The sequence below is a fragment of the Lactuca saligna genome, chromosome 3, assembly GCF_052625555.1.
Source record: "Lactuca saligna cultivar CGN05327 chromosome 3, ASM5262555v1, whole genome shotgun sequence".
NCBI lineage: Eukaryota > Viridiplantae > Streptophyta > Magnoliopsida > Asterales > Asteraceae > Lactuca > Lactuca saligna.
This window is the reverse complement of record NC_136419.1, coordinates 63,577,648-63,600,769: the sequence shown is the minus strand read 5'-3', so window position 1 is coordinate 63,600,769 and position 23,122 is coordinate 63,577,648. Positions and strand designations below refer to the sequence as shown.

Here is a 23,122-nt window from a genome sequence, read left to right as displayed (position 1 = left end):
AGGGTGGAATTGTTACGAAGTAGAAATGATTCAATCTCAAACAAAGTCAAGTTCTTCAATTGATGCAGTAAGGGATAAATCTGTAGAATGGTAAATATAAACTTAGAAAAAAAAATACAAATATATGGTTTATATAAAAAAATGTTAAAGTAATAAAAGCTAAGTATTATACCAGGAGACTTTAACCGGCGTCGTTGATTGTAAAGAATTCCATCATAAAGGTATTCCCATGTATTTTCCCAAACAAATATTGGTCTTCCCAAACTTTCAGAGATCAACATCATTGAAAATAATGACCGTAGGTAATAACCAGTACCTGAATGGCTTGCTTCTTTAATAGCTTCAATATACTCTTTATCATCGTCTAGAAGCCCTAAAGCGTAACATGCATCTCTAAAAGTAGGACATATTTCTTGATTTACTGTTTGGATATCTTCAAAAGATGTTGGACCTCTGACCTTGTTTAAAAGAATTCTTAAGAAATATGCATCACCAAGTTTAGGCGAAACCGCATGAATTCTCCCAATTGAAAATCCTACTTCCCTTGGTTCCCAATTCCGTGAATTAGCTTTCCACACAAACTTTGTCGGGAATTCAACATAAGTAAGATCTCGGGCTTGTTTATAGATCTTGTTACACTCAAGCCAAGATGTGAACATTGAAGATGCAACAGACGGTTTGTCAAGGATATTCTCGATATCATCATCTGGATCAAAAACAACTTGTTGTTGACCAGGAAGATGAAAAGGAAGCCTAACCACAGAAGGATACCTATAATGAATATCATAACCAAAAATTCGCCATGATGCTTCACATTCAGATATATATCTACAATCATAATACTCTTTGATTTCGTCTACTGAATTATTAGTAGCACTTTCATTGTTCGATTGTATGACAGCAAGTGTAGCTCTGTCAGGACCTTTATTGATATATTTGAATAAATATTTTATAGAACCAGCTTGATTGCACCACTCGACATTAATGTGTCCTTGATATCTTTTCAAAAGGTCTTTGTTATAAGCAACAACATGTCTGTTATCCAATTTGACACCAGACTTTTCAACAAAACATCCATCATTTCGTCTCCTATATATCAGAAAACCATCTTCATCGGCTAAAGTTTCATTGGAGAATTTTTTCGGAAAGTTTTTTAAACACTTGTTATCAACCATGCATGGACATTTCATATTTTCAGCACCACAAGGACCATGCATCATGAACTCACTCACAAGTGAATACAAATCAGGATCTTCATTAATGTTTGGAATCTCGGCCGAAATATAGTTATCAATTTGTTCAACAGTACGGAGTTTGTCATCGGAGTGCAAAAAGAGACATATATGACTATGAGGTAGTCCGCGCTTTTGAAACTCGATTGTATAAACAACTATAATTTTTTTTAAGAAAAGTAAAATAAAAAAATAAAAAATGTCAGTAATGTAAATAGATAATAAAAAGATAAATATTAAATGAAATGTAATAATTTTGTTAAGTATGATAGTATTTATACTATAAATATGAAGGTGGTAAAACTGAAATGTTAAAATCAGACATACCTCCTTTAACTTTTCCGAATAATTTTTTCTCTCGCAAGTCTTTAATCATTGCATCAAGCTTTATTTTAAATATCCTACATAGAATATCTGGCCTGTCTTCAGGTTTGAGATTTGTGTCTTTAAGAAACCTTTTGATTTCAGGTCATTTTGGATTGCATGTTATAGTTATAAAAAAATCTGGATATCCAAACCATTTACAAAGGGACATAGCATCCAAATAGTTCTGTTGCATGTAACGTGCACCACCAGTAAAAGAAGAAGGTAAGATAACACGTTGTCCAGTGTTGGAAAAAGTTGTCTTCCCTTGATGTTGTACGTTGCGAAGATGTTCGTAGGATGCACATCTAAGATTTTTTTGTTTTTTCCGTACGAAAAAAAGTCTCTCGCTTTCGATCATTGTATAAGCATCAACCAAAAATTGTTGGAAAAGCCTTCTTGAATTAAGGATTAATGAGAAGCTATTAATCCTATCTTGAATTCTGTAAGCAAAAAATTCTCTCATTGTACAGTTAGGGCGCTTGCTGTTGGTTGAACTTGTTAGACCTCGATGAAGGATATCTACTCTATACCCATCATCACCATATGGAAAGAGTAATGGATACTGAAGAGGCAGATAAGAAGGATGTAATTCACTAATACGTTGAAGAGAGCCCGATGAATTTTGTACAATGATATCTCTATTTTGAAAAGAATCATCAATGTCTCCAACAATTAGAGCAGCAACTTCAGATGCAGACGGTAAATTATATGTCCTTCCATCTTGTATCCTTTTTCCAATAAGGCGTAACTTAAGGTCAATGTGAGGATTATCATGGAAACAATCTCTCACCATCCTATAAGTCTGAACCAACACATTATTTGAATCCAACATAACTTTCAAATCGTGTATAATCTGAAGATCAACTGACTCACAAGTTGATGTAGATGCATCTTGTTGTCGACTGCAAATAAAATGTAATTTAAATGTTAATAGTTGTAATGAAAAATATTGAAAATGTATAAATATAATTTTGATATGTCTGAATATGTACCCAAAAATTGTTTGCCTATTTGACTCCTCATTATCGGTGTCATATATGTATAACTGAGAGAATTTTGGTTTAGCTCCATTTGAGGGTAACAAACTTCCAATTCTATGATAATTTTGATCGCCAAGTCTGAATATGAATGGAGCTTTTCCACTGTTAATGGATGCATCAACTTTCCCACCCATTGAGGTAAATGAGAACATTGAATTGTAACGACGAATGTTGTTAATAAAGTACTTGGATTTAGAATCTGTTGAACGAAAAAGATTTAGGTAACTTGGTGGTGCTTTTTTAGAATTTGGCAACTCAACCTTGCCATAACCACAACATAGTGAAAAACTTGTATTCTGTTTATCTTTTCCTCTAATAGATTCAGCTGTCCATAACTTTGCATTACATATTTGACATACAACATTCTGATCACCATGATCAATGTAATCTGTTTAAAAAAAATCAATGTCAAATATAACAATCTATGTAGCTGTAACCATTGCATAAATTTAAGATAATAATAAATTCAAATAACTTTTTTATTGTGATGGTTACCTTTTGATACACCTTTAGCTATGTTTGCATGGGTATGTTGATCATTAACTTCTCCGTGTATTGTAAAGTCAAACATAGGAATTGCGGATATGTTGGTAGGCTTCCTTTTTAATTTCTAGGTTCGTCTTGTTAAATTATCAGAAGAAGAAGGTTGAATTATAGTCGAGGAGTCGAGGGATTGCATGCCATTGGAAAAGAAAGAGTGATGTCTGTTATTTGATATTGGTGTTTGGATGTTATTACAAGAACTATATATGCCTGTAAAAAAACGTTAAAAGAATTAGACAGTATAATTTTTGGTAGAATTTTTATACACTTAATGAATTACAGAAATAATAAGTGGTAGAAAATTACTCATACTATTGGAAATGTTAGATAATGGTGTTCTAACATTTCGAATTGAAGAAGGAGATTGTAAGCTTCTTTGTTGATATGAAAACAATTTATAGTTACTTGTATTTTCGTTACCAACATTTTTTGAGTTGTTTGAAGGTAGAAAGTTTCCACAAGGATTGCACATTTCTGTTATACAATATAAACATTTGTTAAAAAAATATATAATTATCTATATGAATTCAAGGTATGAAAAGAATATATATATATATATATATATATATATATATATATATATATATATATATATATATAAGAAATGGAAAATGATTACCGTGTATGTGCATGTTGAAAACATTAGAATTATAATGACTTTGAATAATTGATGCGGTAGAGATTCCTTTGGATTTTCTATTATCCAAATATAACTTTCTAATCTTTCTTCTCTGTCTAGCATAATTATAATAAATGTCCATTCGTTCTATAAAACAAAAGTAACGAAACGATAAGAGATTGATATCTAATTTGTTCATATAATAAAGTCGAAAATAGTAAAAGTTCGATAGTAGGTTGTAAAAAATGACTCATACCATTCGAAATGTTAGATAATGGTGTTCTAACATTTAGAATTAAAGAAGGAGATTGTAAGCTTCTTTGCTGATTTGAGAACGATGTATAGTTGTTTGTATTTTCTTTACGAATATTTTTTGAGCTCGTTGAAGGTAGCGGTTGTCCAGAAAGATTGCACATTTCTGTTATACAATGTAAACATTTGTTAAAAAAATATGTAATTATTTATAAGAAATGAAGGTATGAAAACCGATTACCATCGATGTGCGTTTTGAAAACATCTAAATTATATGGACTTTCAACGGTTGATGCGTTGGAGATTTTTTTGGATTTTCTATTATCCATATATAACTTTCTAATCTTTCTTCTCTCTAGCATAATTATAATACATGCTCATTCGTTCTATAAAACAAAAGTAAGAAAGACGATAATAATATTACAATAAAATTTATTCAAAATATAATGAAAAATATTAAATGTTTGAAGATATATAAAACGATTTATAAATAGTTTTAAGAGATTGATATGTAATTCGTTGGTATAATAATCTTGAAATCAGTAAAAGTTTGATAAAAAAAACTAAATTGATACTATCACCATTCTGTTTCCTGTTTAAAACATGTACGGTTGATGAATTATCCGGGACTGAAGTAGAAAAATAAGTTTTAGATTTTTTTTTATCCAAATATATTTTTCTAAGTCTTCTCTTTTCTTTAGCATGAGTATAGTCCATATTATTCGTTAAATCTGCAAATAAATAAATAAATAAATAAATAACAGTATTTAAATGTTAAAAAAGATTATATATACATGTAAATATGTTATAAGAATATATGGACAGTTAAATAATCATAATAAAAAAAAATTAAATTGGATTATGCAAAACAAATTGTTATTATTATAATTATTTTTGCATATAATATCATATTTGTTAATTAATAACATATATTAATTAATAACATATATGAAGTTCTCATTTTAAAAGTATTAATCTCCATAGTTATAAAAAAAAATGTAAACGTGAATGCACATATTACATATTACATATATTAAATAAATCAGTTTTTCCGTATAGATACAACATTTAGTATTATTATAAAGTTATTATAAAGTTATGTGGCTCACCCAAAACAGATATTGACAAACAAAAAACTCCGACAGTCAAAGAAGAAACCGACGCAAAACGAAGATGTAGAGGGTAGCAAGGGTGGCCGAATGTGAAATCGTTGAGTCGGTTTGTGCTACGCGAATAACAGGGTTCGTAATTGCATACTCGATCCGACTTTTTGTGGTAAAAATTAACAATTAGGTATGAATAATGAGTTTTTTTTTCAACCTAATGTGCTGATTTTGGTTTTCAAAGAGAATGAATAGATAGTATAAAAGAAAGATACCTGGATGGAGGTCGAAATCTGGATAAAAGGTGTTCAAGAATCCCGTACTACTAATCTTGAAAGACGTTTGAAGAAGAGGAATCAAGGTAAAACCTAATTCTCATTTTTTTGAAGAAGATGCAGATATAATTGTTTTAATAGATTGAAGATTTTTTGTTTACCAAACTGTTTAGGTGATTTAAGTTGAATTTCGAAATTTGAAATTTCAGTGTTAATTTGCGTAAATTTCAAAATACAAGATGTGAAATTTTGGTTTTATATTAGATTTCCCGCTTATGTGTTTTATCATGTCTTTTGAAATTAACAAATATGACGAATTTTTCTTGTATAAGTCAGTGTTCATATTAAGGGGTGTATAAAATGTAATAAAAGCAAACAATTATAATTGGGTATAATAACAACTTTAATTATATGTTTGTTTCTTAGGGTTAGGATGCATGTTTGTTTGCATTAGGTTGAGAAGAAACCATCACAGTACAAGTTTAAACAAAAAACTTTGTAGTTCACAAATTTCCATACGTATAGCTTTTTCTTGTTAAGGTATCAAATAAGGTTTTCCTGAGGCTTTAGATAAGGTTTTTCTTGTTAAGTTATTTGTTAGACAAAACAGAAAAAAAAAAAAAAAGTAATTTAAAGACTAAAATACCCCTGTGACCAATTTCTGTGAAACACAACCTTGAAAATGTCACCCATCTGCCCAAATTACCCTCCAGAAAAAACAAAAGTAAAAAAAAAAATAATAAACACAAAAGTAGGATGCTATTATATGCAATAAAAAAATAAAGAAAAACAAAAAAAAAACAAATATGTTTCAAGTTTAAGAAAAATAAAAGGACAAGAGTGATATTTAGTGTTGAACTTTCAAAATCAAATAGCATATATAACAAAACTAAAAACAAAAAAGTAAATTAAAGACTAAAATACCCTTGGGACGATTTAATGTCCAACACAAATTATTAGTTTACTGAGTAATGTGATGTGACTAAAAATCATGAAAATAAACAAAATAGTAAACATAATCGATTCCACTAAAAAAACTTTTAATTTATCTTATAATTAATTACATAAAGTACTTATAAATTATGTATTGATAAATAAGTTATTTGTTAGACAAAACAGGAAAAAAAAAGGAATTTAAAGACTAAAATACCCCTGGGATCAATTTCTGTGAAACACAACCTTGAAAATGTCACCCATCTGTCCAAATTACCCTCCAGGAAAAACAAAAGTAAAAAAAAATAATAATAATAATAAACACAAAAGTAGGATGCTATTATATGCAATAAAAGAATAAAGAAAAACAAAAAAAAACAAATATGTTTCAAGTTTAAGAAAAATAAAAGGACAAGAGTGATATTTAGTACTGGAACTTTCAAAATCAAATAGCATATATAACAAAACTAAAAACAAAAAAGTAAATTAAAGACTAAAATACCCTTGGGACGATTTAATGTCCAACACAAGAGTGGTATTTAGTTAAAAAGAGTTTATCTTCTGCTAAAAAGAGTTTAAAAATATATATGGATTAGTTTATTTGATAAGTTAATAAGTGGTATTTTAATATTTATGAAAAGTTTATTATATTTGTTAAAAAACTAAAAATGATATGAGTTTCTAATATATTAAAAAAAGTGCATGTATCATATCGAATAAACCTTTCTTTTCTTTTCTTCTTTTTTTATATATTAAAAAAAGTGCATGTATTAATCTAAACACTAAAACTTGATTGTTACCATTGTCAAAAGTTATTTTAAATAAACTATCCCAAATGTCCCATCAATATTTTTAAGTTTTGGAGTCGAGCATCCTCTATTGACCATTATCGTTTAATTGATTCCGAGCTGATTGATAAAGTCGATAATTGTAGCATACAATGATAAACTCGATAATTGTAAGAAAGACATAAAATTTGATAACAAACATTTAGGGACACAAATATAGTCATATGAAAAGAAAATTAAAATAGTAGTTAATTTTAATTTTCAAAATACAATGTCAAATTACTTACGAAATGAAAAAAAGAACATTCAATAAAATTAAAAAACAAAACCAAACATAAAAGTCTTAAAATGCATCAATGCAAAAGAGGAGTCAACTGTACTTTTCAAGGTACAACGTCATAATAAGTTATTAACCAAGTTTGAAGAATTATTAAAAACTTCATGAGAAGTTATAAATAAAGCTAAAGCAAAAAATGTTTCAAAAAATGTTTGTCTTGTGATTTTTCAACTTTTGGTATCAAAAGCTTGATCCCCTCTCCAGTTCCGGTTGAAAGACGCAGTGCTTTTGTTGATGACGAATTCGAATACTGTTCCACATCATACACTTCTTCAAACTTGCGTGTTAAATTCATCGAAGTACTTTTTACATTTTCAAAACTTGTTGGTGTCAAAATATTTCCGGTAGACGGTGTAACATTTTCATCCGAATGTGAAACCGAATCCTTATAAAAAAATGAAAACATATTATGTAAAAAATGAAGAAGTATACTTATAATGCATTATATTAGTGTTAAATTATACCTTGGTAAGTATTTTTTTCCTGGGAATTGGAGTCGGATGGTCCATCGTTTAAAGACTCTAAAGTTGCAGGCTATAGATGTGACAATATATGTTTTATATGTCATATACGTGCAAATACTTTAAAATAATAGTAATTGGTATTTTAAATTTGCATAATAAATCCAAATAATAGTAAATGATAACCTGCAACTGAAGTAGCTTTCTCTCCAAACTCTCGATTATTTGCTTTTCCTCCGTTACCCTTGAGATTGTGTAGACACTATTTTGAAATCTCACATTGTATTTTGTGACACTAACTTTAAAAGCTAAATGCTTGTTTTTCAAAAAATTGAGTTCAGGAGGATATATGCCCAAACTGAATCCAAGCTGAAAAAATGGTAAAAATAACTATTACATTTGTAGTCGAACGGTAAAAACAAATAAATTTAAAAATGTATTGGTAATGTACCCTAGTATGTTTTTCTGCTAAATCTTTGGCTGAAATTCCCAAGAGTCCATATGCTTCCCGATCAAACATAGTTAAGATTGTAGAAGCAGAATCGTCTTGAACACAAACTGGAATCATGTATCTAAAAAAGAAAGTTATAACAATTTCAAATTGTTTAATTAAGAAGAGAAAAACATAATTTTTTATTTAAAATTATTTTAAAAAAAAAACCTTGGGATAGGAACTTTAGTAGAGTTGTTGCATTCAACATTTGTACACTTGTAAAGTTTCACATCTTCATTGCAATCCGGAATTTCAACTGCCTTTACATGACAATCGGGACAACTTTGGTAACACCAAGGTTTGTCTTGGCGGATTCCTATTATAGTACCGACAATTATGAACTCTTCAACCTGCTTAAAAAAAACAATGATGTTAAGAAACATAAACATTAATATATAAATATATGTTTGTATAGAAAGTAGGATGCTATTATAATAAGTTTAGTTGATATATAAAAATGAACACAAAACAGAAAACAAAAAAATAAATTAAAGACTAAAATACGTCTGAGACGATTTTATGTCCAACACAACAAATAGCATATATATAAAGATGAACAACAAATTTTTTTTTTAAAAAAAAAAATCACTTATATAAAAACTGATCCAAAACAGAAAACAAAAAAGTCATTTTAAGACTAAAATACCCCTGAGATGATTTTCTGTCCAACACAACAAATAGCATATATAATCTATAATAACTTTATTTTATATATAAACATGAACAACAAATTTCAAAAAAAAAAATCACTTTAATAAAAACTGAGCCAAAACAGAAAACAAAAAAGTCATTTAAAGACTAAAATACCCCTGGGATGATTTTCTGTCAAACACAACAAATAGCATATATAATCTATAATATGTTTATTTGATATATAAAGATGAACAACAAAATTAAAAAAAAAAAAAAAAAATAAAAAAATAAAAAAAAAAATCACTTATATAAAAACTGAAAGCCAAAAAATATAATAAAAAAGTGAATTAAACAGTTAAATATCTTTAGGACGATTTTCTGTCAAACACAACCATGAAAATGTCACCCATCTGCCCATTTTGCCCTCCAAAAAAAACAAAACTAATAAAAAAAAACAAAACAAAAAAGTAGGATGCTATTATATGCAAAAGAAAAAATAAACAAAAAAATTGGTTTACCTGGACAGGTTCTTTACTTTTGTAAATTGTCTTAACCTCATTATTTTTTAGGAAATCATCATTGAGTGAAACATGTTTTGTCCGAATCAAGCTGATGGTACCGGATAATTGTGAAGATTCATTATCCTTAGCCAACCTGATTAATATTTAATTATAAGAATATTTTAGTATGATATAATGTCATATAATAAAAAAACAAATGTTTATTATAAAGAAAGTAACCAACTTTTCAATAAGTTAAAAAAATAAACATAAACGAAAGTAACCAACTTTTCTCTAAAGTGTTTGATTTCATCAATATCAGTGTTGATGAAGACAGTTGTGACATCATAGTAACTTGCAACACCGATATACCTATAGACAACATAATAAATGTTATAAAGATATTTATAATTTATAATAAGAAATAAATTGACAATTATTATGTGACAAACCTTTGTAATCATTTATTTTTGCAAACTGCACAATTATAACAACACAATCATCAGTGTTATGAGTGTCAAGATAATCAGAAACTTTGTTGGCAAAATGACCCCATAAAGTGACCTTAAGTAGTACACCACTGAAAAAAAACACAAAATTATAGATTAGGTAATAAAAAATTATAATAAATAACAAATATTCAAAATGAAATTTTTCTAACTCCAAGTTTTTGAGCTCAAGATGGATTCTTTGCTTGTCTTTTTTCTGAGAGGGGATAATAGTAGTACGGGAGACAACCACGCCAATAACATCTATGAAATTCATTGTGGATAAATATAAAATTACTAAATAATGTTAGGTAAAGTATTAAATAATTAGAATTTATTAAATAAATGAAAACGTACCAACAGATCTTTGGGTTGGGATAACCTTGGAATTAATTTTCTGAAAATCAACAAAAGATAATCCAAAAACATTTTTCGGAAAATTAAGACTTTCCTTAAGTTCTGTTTCCCTTATGAAGGTTATTTTATTTGGAAGATCAGAAAAGATGGTAGATTTGGGATGTGGATTGTGTTTTGCAACAGATAGGGTGGTAAATTCATAAACGGATCCCTCACGAAGACTTTTTTCAAACTTATAAAATAAGTTTTGGAAAACATTAGCTTGAATTAGAGATCCCTAAACATTAAAGAAGACAACATTATCAAATTGTAATCATGTAAGATATTTATAAAAAATGAATGGTAAAATGCAATATATTTTTTGGAAAACAATAAGAATATACCTGTTCATCCAATAAAATCATTTCGATGGAGTACTTTTCGTTCTCATTAAATTTAGAATTGAGCATCCATAACTTCAATACTTTGACTTTGATAGTGAAATCCGAATTGACTGGGTCAATGTCTTTTATGAATGTAATATTTGAAGTAGCCATATCTGTAAAAATAATTTGAAAAGTCAATGAAATGACAATAAATTTTACAACTTGTATTTACTTTATCCCCTAAAAATTTAGAAATAGCATATGTAATATATAATAAGCTTACTTTTTATATAAACATGAAAAAAAACCAGTTATATAAAAACTGATAGCCAAAAGAAAAAACTAAAAACTTAATTAAAGACTAATATACCCCTAAGACAATTTTCTAACAAACACAACAAATATCATATATAAGAATATAATAAGTTTATTTGATATATAAATATGAACAACAAAATTCAACAAAAAATTAGTTATGTAAACACTGAGAGCCAAAGAAGAAAACAAATAAGTCAATTATAGAGTAAAATACCCCTGGGACGATTTTATGTCCAACACAATAAATAGCATATATAACCAATAATAAGTTTATTTGATATATAAATAACAAAATTAAAAAAAAACAATCACTTATATAAAAACTGACAGCCAAAATAGAAAACAAAAAAGTAAATTAAAAACTAAAATACCCTTACGATGATTTTCTGTCCAACACAACAAATAACATATATAACAAAACTAAAAAAACAAAATAAAAAAGTAGGATGCTATTATATGCAAAAAATAATAATAATAATAATAATAAAATAAAAATAACTTAAAAATAACATAAAATCACCAAACTAAACTGAAAGATTTTCTGTTTGTTCGGTATGTTATATATAATAATATATAACATATATAAAATATAATAAGTTTACTTGATATATAAAGATGAACAACGAAATTTAAAAAAATCAATTACATAAAAACTGAAAGCCATAAACATTGAGAGCCAAAAAAAATCAAACAGAACCTTCAAAATGTCACCCAAAAGTAGGATGCTATTATATGAAAAAAAAATAAACAAAAACAAAAAAAACAAATATGTTTCAATTTTAAGAAAAATAAAAGGACAAGAGTGATATTTAGTGTTGGAACTTTCAAAATAAAAACAAAAAAGTAAATTAAAGACAAAAATACCCCTGGGACGATTCAATGTCCAACACAAGAGTGGTATTTAGTGCTGGAATTTTCTTTTAGATATTTTCAGGGGATAGTTTACTTGATATAACACATATAAAGTATAATAAGTAATTTAAAGACTAAAATACCCCTGGGACCATTTTCTGTCAAACAGAACCTTCAAAATGTCACCCAAAAGTAGGATGCTATTATATGAAAAAAAAAACAAAAACAAAAACAAAAAAAAAACAAATATGTTTCAATTTTAAGAAAAATAAAAGGACAAGAGTGATATTTAGTGCTGGAACTTTCAAAATCAAATAGCATATATAACAAAACTAAAAACAAAAAAGTAAATTAAAGACTAAAATACCCCTGGGACGATTTAATGTCCAACACAAGAGTGGTATTTAGTGCTGGAACTTTCAAAATCAAATAGCATATATAAGAAAACTAAAAACAAAAAAGTAAATTAAAGACTATAATACCCCTGGGAACATTTTATGTCGAACAAAAACATGAAGATCAAACTTCAAAGAACATCAAATAATATGAAAACACAAATTGCGAATAATCATTTAATTTCAAAAAAAATTAGCAAACATAGCTGCATTGGTTTTAATATATTTTCACAAAATGGTTTTATATTTTCAGTTATGATGATGAACTCACCAGATTTGTTATGTCAACAACGTGCAGAATGCAGATGCAGAAATCGTAATACTGAAGATGAGAATGGATGTTGAAGACAAGAATGCAGAATATAAGCGGAGTTAATATATGAGTAAATTGAAATTCCTGATTTTTTGGGATTCATATAAATATTCAAAACAGTCAAAATAAGATAAGATATGCAGTGAATGAAATTGAACGTACATTGATATTGTTTCCAAAACAACATGGATTTTTTTATTTGAAATTTGAATTTGAATGTTTATATGATCAGAAAATGATAAAGATGAAAAAAAATCGGGTTTTCTCCTAAACTTATGCAGTTTATACGGTTTTTTTAATATTTGTTGTGTTTTATAAAAAATTTTAAATATAGAAAATTTAGAAAATAGGATTTAAATTAAATGGATACATGACACGTGGCAAGTATGCATTGTAGAAAGGGGACATGTGGCCAATTATATGTTTTGTTTATTAGAGGAGGTAGAAGAGATTACCACCATTTTATATTTCATTACTAGACGAATATACGCGCGTTGCACAAAATATTATAATATAATTAATATATGTTACTAAAAAATAATTATATCGATATCATTGACATTGAAATAATATTTTTTTACATTGTCATTACTTTAAATCTACCTCTTCTAATAAATAAAACCCAATTATACCAAATGGTAGTTTTCTAAAACTCTACTTTGCCACATGGCATATTCTGCTTAAGTCTTCATCTATAATTGGTTCCTATAAATCTGGATTTTAAAACCAACAATATATTTTTGTTCCAACTATTTACACCTTTAATGGAGGATTCAAAATTGGAAATTTGAGTTACCCATATTCCACATCTCTACTATTTGTTTCTTCCTCCGTTTCGAGGTATCTCTTCGCATCTTAGCTTTTTGATTCACATGCTTCAAAAATGTATCACCAATACGCTGTCGTCACTTGCACACACCGACTTCAACAAACATAAACAAACCTCCAACATACTACAACCGAACCCTGCTACCATTTTTAGCCCTTTCTCTCTTTAACCTTAAATCGTTGTCGTCGCCTCCCTATACCATCTTCAATGACCTGTCGCCCTCTATTTTCTCTCTAACCCTAAAACTCCTTCAACCACCAGATTCCATCACTATCGTCACTCCCTCTACATCTTGATTCCTATATCACCGTCGTTGATTTTAGATTATGAGGATCTACAATTGGTGTTTAAAAAGTCAGTGTGCAAATTGTTTATTAGAACCAGAACCTGCAATTGATTCTTATTTTCTCATCTTTTAATATTCCTAGTTTCCTTTTTCAGTCCGAATTGGTCACAATTTATTCAGGGCAGATTGTTTTTGTGTATCTAAACCGATTAGATAAGTTGTAAGTTCTATTTTCATTTTACAAACTATCAGTTTGATTATTTAAGTTCATAAATGGGCTGAATGTAGATACTTCCACTTCTTAGATCATCCTAATTTCATTTTACAAACTATTAATTTTTATGTTTTTTGTTTTAAAATATCAAGATTATGAGAAATGGTGTTTAGGAAATTGGCTAAGTGGTAAATGTTTTGTGTGATGTGTGGATTTTAGAAAAATTATGTATGTGATGTTTGTGTGATGTGTTGTTTGCAAGTAAGTTCCTTAAACACCTTCATATTTGAAAGGGTTAATATTTGATTTCACAAAACCATCTTTATTTTTGTACAATTATAACTAGACACATGAATCCTGTTTGCACTCACTGATTGGCTTCATGCATTGATACAATGCAATATAACATATAAGACACATTGATATTAGTTATGACATCTCCATCTCTAATCAGGTAGGTTATGAAATGCCTAAGACATGTCAATTACAATCATATTTGTTTGATTGTTGCAATTATAGGAGGGCGGTTGCAAGTCGGGACTGATACGACTTCTTATAATCAAATTTAAAGTCTGGCCCTCACAATCTAAAGCTAAAGGTGAAATCTTTGACTTAGTATCCTCCTTTTGAAATTATTCCTCATTTTGTTGATTTATTTCGAATGAAGTGGCGACAAAAGAGGCCATGATGAATATTCAAGCATGTGGTGGTCATGGTTTAACAATGCTGATGTAGTGGTGAAGATACATGACTGGGATAGTGGCCACAATTCATTTGGTGCACTGTTGAGGTAGTCTAAGGAGGTTAAATTTCTCATACCAGCAGGTTGATATTAAATTTTTCTATTGATTGACTTCAATAATTATGGGTTTTATCTAAATGAAGAATATGATAAAAGTATCAATATATACATACATTAATCTCAAGTTTTTTTAGTGAAACCTTATAGGGTTCACGTACTTTGTAACTATATTAATATCATTATTTAATAAAGATATGTATGGTAGTATTTTTTTATGGATAATTGTTAAAAAGATACATATGGTACTTTTGTTTTATGGTTAATTATTAAACATTAACTATTAATTTCACATATATTTAGTTTAGTTTCAAACATGTTAATGATTTATTGATTTTGATGCGGTGCCTTAATAGAAGCATCAACTTTACACAGGTTTTCGAAAGGTTTTATCAATTTGATTTTCAGTTTATTTCATGTTTACTAATAAGCATTTTTTATTGTTAGGAACCGGTAAGAAGACTTTCTTTCTATATCTCCTCCGTCTACAACGTGATGATGTTAATGACAATATAGTAACAGTTAACATACTAAATTTTGAAAAAAAAAAAAAAAAAACTTAAGGATTGCAAATCTATTAATAGTGATTACTAATTTTTATAATTTGTATGTTATTTTACTTTGCGAACCGTGGTTTCCACGAATTATAAACTAGTATGGAATAAGATAGATACATATTTAAATTAACTGATCTCAAGAGTGTTTATTCTTGGATAGTATAAAATTTCATCAACTTTTGATTTATTGTATTATTTATTATTATGATAATTAATCAATTTGTATAACAATCTTTTAGAATTATATTATCTTAATGTATATATCCAAACATACTTTTGTTCTCTAACAATTGTAGTTTGATCTATCATTTTTTTCCTCATAAAATATGTAAATAATTACTTTCTTTCATTCACCTACATAAATAAAAATTTACAATCTATATATAAAATTAGTTAACTTTGTAAAAATATTTAATTACACGTTTACATAGAGACAAATGTGAGTAATGAAGTCATTTTACCTAGAGAATATTACACCACCGAAGATACTTCATGTTAACTAAGCATGATCGTCATGCATGTAAGTCGGATTTTAGGTTATCGATTTGATGTTTGTCACTTAACTCAACCGTGTTACTTTTGTTAATCTGCTTTTTGGTTACTCGGGTCCAGTTTGAACAAAGTTGGTATCATTACTCGAATAACACACTAAATCCAAATTGTTGCATTCGTCTTTTCTTACTCACCTAATCTCATCAACTTGGTTAATATCATCTTGGTTATTATATTTTGGTAGTCATTAACTTGGTCAAGCTTTGCACTCGGGTCCAGTTCTATTCATTTCTCGTTATCCTTCCATTGCTGCTCTATCGCCGATTAGTTCTTCAATCGTGCTCAAGCATTGTTCCTGAATCATCATTATCGTTCCATTGTTGCTCCATCATCGACTCAACCATCATGCTCCACCATCGTGACCTACTCCACTGTTCCTTTTCAGCGACACCCTCCAAATCGCAATTTCGACTCAACCATCGACTTCGACATCTACAACATCTCTAATAAACTTTCATTTATTAGAGAGGGGGACTAGGTGTGGACCTATGTATTAAATGAGTTTATTTAACAAAAAATAAATATGAAATTTTAACAATTTGAAATGTTTGAATTTATAAAAAAAAATGAAAAAAAAATTGAATTATTAAAATTAATGAGGCCTTATTATATTGAATACATTACATATATAAATTTCTTTTAATAAATACCTTACATATTAAATGTGGAATTTTAATTTAATAAAATAAAAAATAAAATAAAATAACAAGTGGAAAATAGAAATTTTAAAAATTTCAGAAAATGACATGTGTCCAAATGAAGGAGAAGATTACATGTGACAAAAGGTTTTTTTTATTTATTAGAGAGGATTTAGTGTGTGTGTGTGTATGTATATATATATATATATATATATATATATATATATATATAGGATATAGATCCAGTAAGAAATTTTTTTTGGTAGGAAGGTAAGAAGTTTTTTTCTACATATTTTTTTGATGAACAAAATAAATGAATCACTAGATAATTCATTTGTAAGATGATTCACAAGAAAAAATCCCAAAGAAAACATCTTTATGATTCATTTTTAAGTAAATTAAGAAAAAAATTCATTTTTATGATAATGTTAGTGCATAACAACAAAATCATTGTATAAATGAATCATCGAGATGTTTTTTTGAAAATTTTTTCTTGTGAATCATCTTACAATTGAATCATCTAATGATTAATTTTGTTTATTCGCGAAAAAAATATGTCGAAAAAAAACTTTTTACCTTCCTACTAAAAATTTCCTTCTTATTTGATCTTGACTCTCTCTCTCTCTCTCTCTCTCTCTCTATATATATATATATATATATATATATATATATATATATATATATATATATATATATATATATATATATATATATATATATATATATCATATTGTTGTTAGGATTATCGGAGACAAAGATATATTGTAGAACATAGACGATGAGTTTCTTGAAGAGACAATTTTAGACTCCACATATGTATATGTTAGAGTCTTTCTTTTTCCATAATGAATTTTTTGAAGCAACAATGTTGAGTTCTACGTATTTTTATATGATATTATATTATTGTTGCAATTATTTATGAAAGAACATGTTACAATATTAGTCTCTCTCTCTCTCTCTATATATATATATATATATATATATATATTAAAGTCTCTCTAAAAAACAAATTGCACCCTAATAAAACCGAACTGTATAACCAAATTGAAAAATAACCACACCATTTAGTTTTGAAAATTTAAAGTTTATTTACGGTTTGCCGTTCAGTTTTAGCAAAAAACCGTATCGATTTCCACCATGCTCATTACTAGTTTTATTTATTTATTTATTTATTTTTATTATTATTATTATTATTATTTTAGTTTTTTTTCCTTGAGTAGATATTGGTTGGATTGCTCTCACATTTGTTCCATGCATATGATGCTCTCTTAATGTGGCAGGAGAATGAAGATAATGTGAGAGAACATTGTCACACTCATGTGTAGTTTTTAACTCATTTCGAATTTGACTATAAATCTCCAAATAAAATTTGTTTAATATTGAAGTAAATTCAGTATTAAAATGATGTACATATAATATCATGATAACATTGATTTGTTACATAAGTTAAAATAATTTTAAATAAAATAAAATAAACATTTAACCTCTTTTATCACTAGGTTTATTGTGTGTAACTTATAAATTCAAATTGTTAATAGAAATGAATAACACGATAAAAGTGCAATTTACGTTAGAGTGATATTTATTCTTAGTGATCTAAATGAGATTCGAAGATTTCGTTGTTAGTATCAAAGCGATAAAAAGTTAGGCGAGAACGGACGTCAAACGAAGAAGTTATGAATTTATAACGAAATTTTCTGTCCCGGCCTATTAAAAATAAATAATAAAAATAAATTCAAAATTAGCCGACGGAGTCCAAACGAAAGTTGTAGAGCGTAGTCTCACCTTCACGTGGATATAAAGAACATCGAAAACAGAGTTCGTATGAGGAAGATATAAATTTTCGAAGTTTATTAAATAATTAATAATTAAATTTAATTATTAAGTCTCGGTATTATCCGGAGGCGAGTCACCGGACTCATCCGGAGTACGCCCCGCGTACAGCGAAGAATGTCGACACTCGCACTCGAGGACTTCGGATGACGCATGCAGTAACGTTTCGGAGGCCTACGCCCCGCGTAAGCTAGTACGCCCCGCGTACTGCGCGGCCACAGCCTCCTATAAATAGGATGCAAGGGGTTCCGGTTTATTTGCTCATTTCTCCTCCATTTCGTGTCGAAGCTCTGCATTTTAACCCCCGAAGCCATCCCGAAGCCTCGGTAATATTCCCGAGTCCCGAAGCAAGTCCCGAGATCCTGAAGATCTCGAGAAGTGCGGTTTCTGAGCCGAAGCTCTGCCCGCGAGAAGTTCGATTTTTGTAGAGATCTTCCAGATCTGCTGAGGATTACTACTTCTACAAGCCGTAGTGCTGTCCGATCATCTTCTGATCAAGTGAGTGTGTAGTTAATTTCTTCTAACGCATAATTATGAAGTATTTTATACGAAATACGTGTTATGTGTATAATTTTGTTGTTATGTGCGTGAATGTATATTCACTCTCTTCAATCTCTTAGATATGATTTGTTTTCTATGAAATACGTGTTATGTGGGTATGCCTCATGTGTTATGTGAAATATATATTGGATGAAAATGCTATACAGGTTTTAAACTATGTATAAAAATATATATTTTTATCTACTAATATGTTGGGTAGAGCATGGGTAGATAGTTGGTGTGTAATAAACAGATGAGAGACCTTGATGTTGTTGTTGTTGACCAAGTTATTCAGCGGAGTATAGATAACGACCACAGACTCCTTCTAGACAGTCTCGTGGAACGCTATCAGGTTCATAACCTGTAGGTGTTGTGAACGATGTGTTCACCGGTGTACTCTATCCCCCTCATGGTTGCCTTTAAGATATCTATTGTTGAGGAAACCCCTTAGGAGTAATGTCCATCCTGATGAAAATCCTAGATTAGGTCCCTTGAGATAGATGTTGTTTTAGGGACGTAAAGTGAGGATAACGGGAATGGGTAATCGGGATAGTGATTGGTTGGTGAAATTAAATATAATTTATTTATTGTGGGTTGAAAACCCTATATGCTCACCAGGCTCCCAAGCCTGACCCACTCAGTTTTATTTGTATTACAGGAAGTGGTGCAAGGGCGTAAGATAGATGAACCATCAAGTTGTTTTGTTTACAAGTCTGCATATATATATATATATATATATATATATATATATATATATATATATATATATATATATATATTGTTGAATGACTTGTAATGTTATCGTTTATGCTTATTGATCTGTATCGAAACATGATACCCCGAGTTTTGATTATATAATGGAAATACATTTCTTTTATGAAATGCTTTGGTAAACATTGTTTTATCATGTTTTGTTTTTGGTAACAAATTCCGCAACTCTTTCAAATCAAAAGGATTTACTCTGAAATTATTTTAAAAATCATAAATGAAAATCGGTCTTTTCTGTCCGTGATTTTGGGGATGTCACAGTTGGTATCAGAGCATTAGTTTAAGCGAACTAGGAATTTGTAGGATTTCTAAACTTAAACTTAGAATGCTAAGTGGAGATTGCGAGGTGTGTGTCTGTTAAATTTTAGACACAAGCACTAGTTTATTTTAGGAAAGTTGCCTAAAATGATTTTATGTGCTAAATGTTATATGTTGCCATATATGATATTATTTGTTCGGATTTACGGTTTGTTGCCAACCGGATCTGAAGGTTTATGTGTTTAGGATTCTAAGTGTATGTATACGATATTAGAACTAGCATGTAATCGTTTCGGAGTGATAAGGATGATTTGAAATCTATCGTGAACGAAGATCTAAATTTCACCTTATTCGGTGTGTAGATAAAAAATGGTGAGAACAAGGAGTGGCGTTGGAAACGCGGATGAAAACAGGAATCAACCGCCAGTGATTGAGCAAGCACCTGTTGTAGCAGCAGCACCAGAACAGATCACCATGGCTGGAGTGCAAGCCATGATTCGGGCTATGTTAGCCGAACAAAGGGAGGAGATGCAACAAATGTTGCATAATAATAAGGACGAACCTATCATACCTATTGAGGAACCTGAATTGATTCCCAAGCAATCGGAGGAAGGGAACAATAGTCGCATTATGAGTCAAGTTGGGACTCAAGAAGAACGAAGGAACAATCCGGAAAGGAGAAACAACAAGGATGGGCGAATGTACAAGAATTTCTTGGGCGCCAAACCGCCAAGTCTTTCTGGGAGCCCAAAGCCTGTTGAAATAATGGATTGGATCTCCGAAATGGAGATGGTATTTGAAAGTTGCGACTGTAGCAACAAACAGAAGACTGCCTTTGCAGTCAGACAACTGAAGACTGGAGTATTAAGTTGGTGGAAGTTGTTGGCAGATACTATGCCACGAGGAGAAGCTTTGAAAATGTCATGGGAGGAGTTCTTGGAACAGTTAAGGGTGCAATATTGTTCAGAGATAGATCTGATTGATCTGAACAATGAGTTCCAAAACTTGAAGAAGGGGAGGATGAGCGTAGACAACTATGCTATGGCATTCACTGAGAAAATGAAATTATTTCCGTACCTAGTGCCAACGGAACTCTCCAAGATTGAGAGGTTTGCTAATGGACTGTCTGTCGACTTTGGTCCGACAATCAAGATGGCAACTACTCTGAAAACGATTGTTCGTGCAACTAAGAATGTGGAGGCCCAGCAGAAGGAAAAGGGTTTGGAAAGGATAGAAGTTGGTGAAAAGAGGAAGTTCGATGGAACTTCAGGGTCCAATAAGAAAAACAAGTTCTCGAAGTCTGGTTCGAGGGGAAGCAGAGGCGAAGCGAAATGGTGCGACAAATGTAAGAAGAAGCATCATGGAAAATGTGAGGTAGTGGCCACATGCTACAAGTGTGGAAAGCCAAGTCACTATGCCAATGAATGTACCCTCACTAAGAAAGTTTGTTATGGTTGTGGTGAGGAGGGACACATGTCGAGGGACTGCCCGAAGAAGAAGGAGGCAGCTAGACCCAACATTCCGCCAAAGCCAAAGGCGAGAGCATTCCAGATGACACTGGAAGCTGCTAAAGATGAAGCTGATGTCGCTTCAGGTACCTTTCTCGTTAACAATTTGTCTGCCCAAATTTTATTTGATTATGGAGCCAACTACTCCTTTATATCGCATGAATTTGGTAGAAAACTAGCATTGCCTGTTGATAGACTAGATAATGCTTTATTACTCGAAGTTGCTAGTGGCAAGTTTGTACCTATTAGCCATCGTATGAGAAACATCTTAATCAACCTTAATGGGAATAAGTTTCACAAAGAATTCTTACCTATCGAACTTAATGGTTTCGACATCGTGTTGGGAATGGATTGGCTTAGTGCCAATGATGCCGAGATATTCTACAAGAAGAAGATAGTTAAAGTGAACCCGCCTGGGAAGGAATCGTTTATGGTGTATGGGGACAAACGCCGAGTGAATTATGGAATCATTTCCCCAATGAAAGCCAGAAAGTGTTTGACTAAGGGATGTACATCATATTTAGCATTCGTGATTAATGCTAAGAAGGAAAAGAAGGTGATGCAGAATATTCCTGTGGTGTGTGATTATCTGGAAGTATTTCCCAAAGATCTTCCTGGATTACCCCCTGATAGACAAGTGGAGTTCAAAATTGACTTGTTACCAGGAACAACGACAATAGCAAAAGCACCTTATCGATTAGCACCGACGGAGATGAAGGAGTTGATGATGCAACTTCAGGAGTTATTGGACAAAAGTTTCATTAGACCTAGTTCAGCACCCTGGGGAGCTCCGGTGTTATTCGTGAAGAAGAAAGATGGAAGTATGAGGATGTGCATCGATTACAGAGAGCTGAACAAGGCAACAATAAAGAATAGATACCCGTTGCCAAGGATTGATGACCTGTTTGATCAATTGCAAGGTTCGAGCTATTTCTCGAAGATTGATCTTAGGTCAGGATATCATCAGCTAAAAGTAAGAGAGCAAGATATCGAGAAGACTGCATTCAGAACTAGATATGGACACTACGAGTTCTTGGTTATGTCGTTTGGACTAACCAATGCTTCGGCAGCATTCATGGATTTAATGAACAGAGTTTGTAATCCGTTCCTTGATAAATCTGTGATAGTGTTCATAGATGACATTCTGATTTACTCAAAAAGCCAAGAGGAGCATGGAAGACACTTGCGAGAAGTGTTAGAAGTCTTGAAGAAGGAGAAGTTGTATGTTAAGTTCTCCAAATGTGATTTTTGGATTTGTGAAGTCCAATTCTTGGGTCACGTGGTCAACCAAGAAGGGATAATGGTTGATCCAGCGAAGATCGAAGCTGTGATGAAGTGGGAACAGCCGAAAAGTCCCACGGAGATCCGAAGCTTTTTGGGATTAGCCAGATATTACCGAAGGTTTATCCAAGGCTTTTATTCGATTGCTACTCCGTTGATAGATTTGACCCACAAAGGAGCTACTTATGTTTGGAATGATAAGCATAAAGAAGCATTCGAGAAGCTAAAGAAGAAACTATGCGAGGCACCGATACTTTCTCTACCCGATGGAGTTGAAGACTTTGCTGTTTATAGCGATGCGTCTGGGGTTAGATTGGGTTGTGTTTTGACCCAAAGGGAAAAAGTGATAGCATATGCGTCTCGACAGCTGAAAGAGCATGAAAAGAACTACTCGAC

At 30.4% G+C, this 23,122-nt stretch overlaps 1 protein-coding gene and 1 long non-coding RNA gene across 5 annotated transcripts; one reads left to right on the top strand and one right to left on the bottom strand.

The window, feature by feature from the left end:
- Positions 1 to 36: 36 nt before the first annotated feature.
- On the bottom strand, positions 37 to 4,381 carry LOC145035617 (uncharacterized). Its single transcript, XM_078984136.1, has 8 exons — positions 4,294 to 4,381; positions 4,057 to 4,218; positions 3,587 to 3,655; positions 2,591 to 3,026; positions 1,751 to 2,500; positions 1,560 to 1,687; positions 173 to 1,390; positions 37 to 80 (listed from the first exon to the last, which is right to left on the bottom strand). Exons 1-8 carry the CDS (start codon positions 4,379 to 4,381, stop codon positions 37 to 39), a joined length of 2,895 nt encoding a protein of 964 aa, XP_078840262.1.
- Positions 4,382 to 5,136: 755 nt separating this feature from the next.
- Positions 5,137 to 12,886, top strand: LOC145036713 (uncharacterized). Of its 4 annotated transcripts, none has more exons than XR_013678528.1 (3): positions 5,137 to 5,293; positions 5,411 to 5,516; positions 12,649 to 12,886. It is a non-coding gene; the product is annotated as an uncharacterized LOC145036713 (long non-coding RNA). The 4 variants fall into 4 exon arrangements; XR_013678527.1 differs by having other exon boundaries at positions 5,150 to 5,327; positions 5,400 to 5,516; XR_013678526.1 differs by having other exon boundaries at positions 5,151 to 5,327.
- Positions 12,887 to 23,122: the final 10,236 nt, after the last annotated feature.

Excerpts from the sequence above, each read along its gene's own strand:
- LOC145035617 (XM_078984136.1), bottom strand. The coding sequence starts at position 4,381 with ATGGATAATAGAAAATCCAAAAAAATCTCCAACGCATCAACCGTTGAA. Across the intron at positions 4,219-4,293 it reads TTTCAAAACGCACATCGATG|AAATGTGCAATCTTTCTGGA; the intron begins GTAATCGGTTTT and ends ATTGTATAACAG. Across the intron at positions 1,688-1,750 it reads GCTATGTCCCTTTGTAAATG|GTTTCTTAAAGACACAAATC; the intron begins GTTTGGATATCC and ends TGAAATCAAAAG.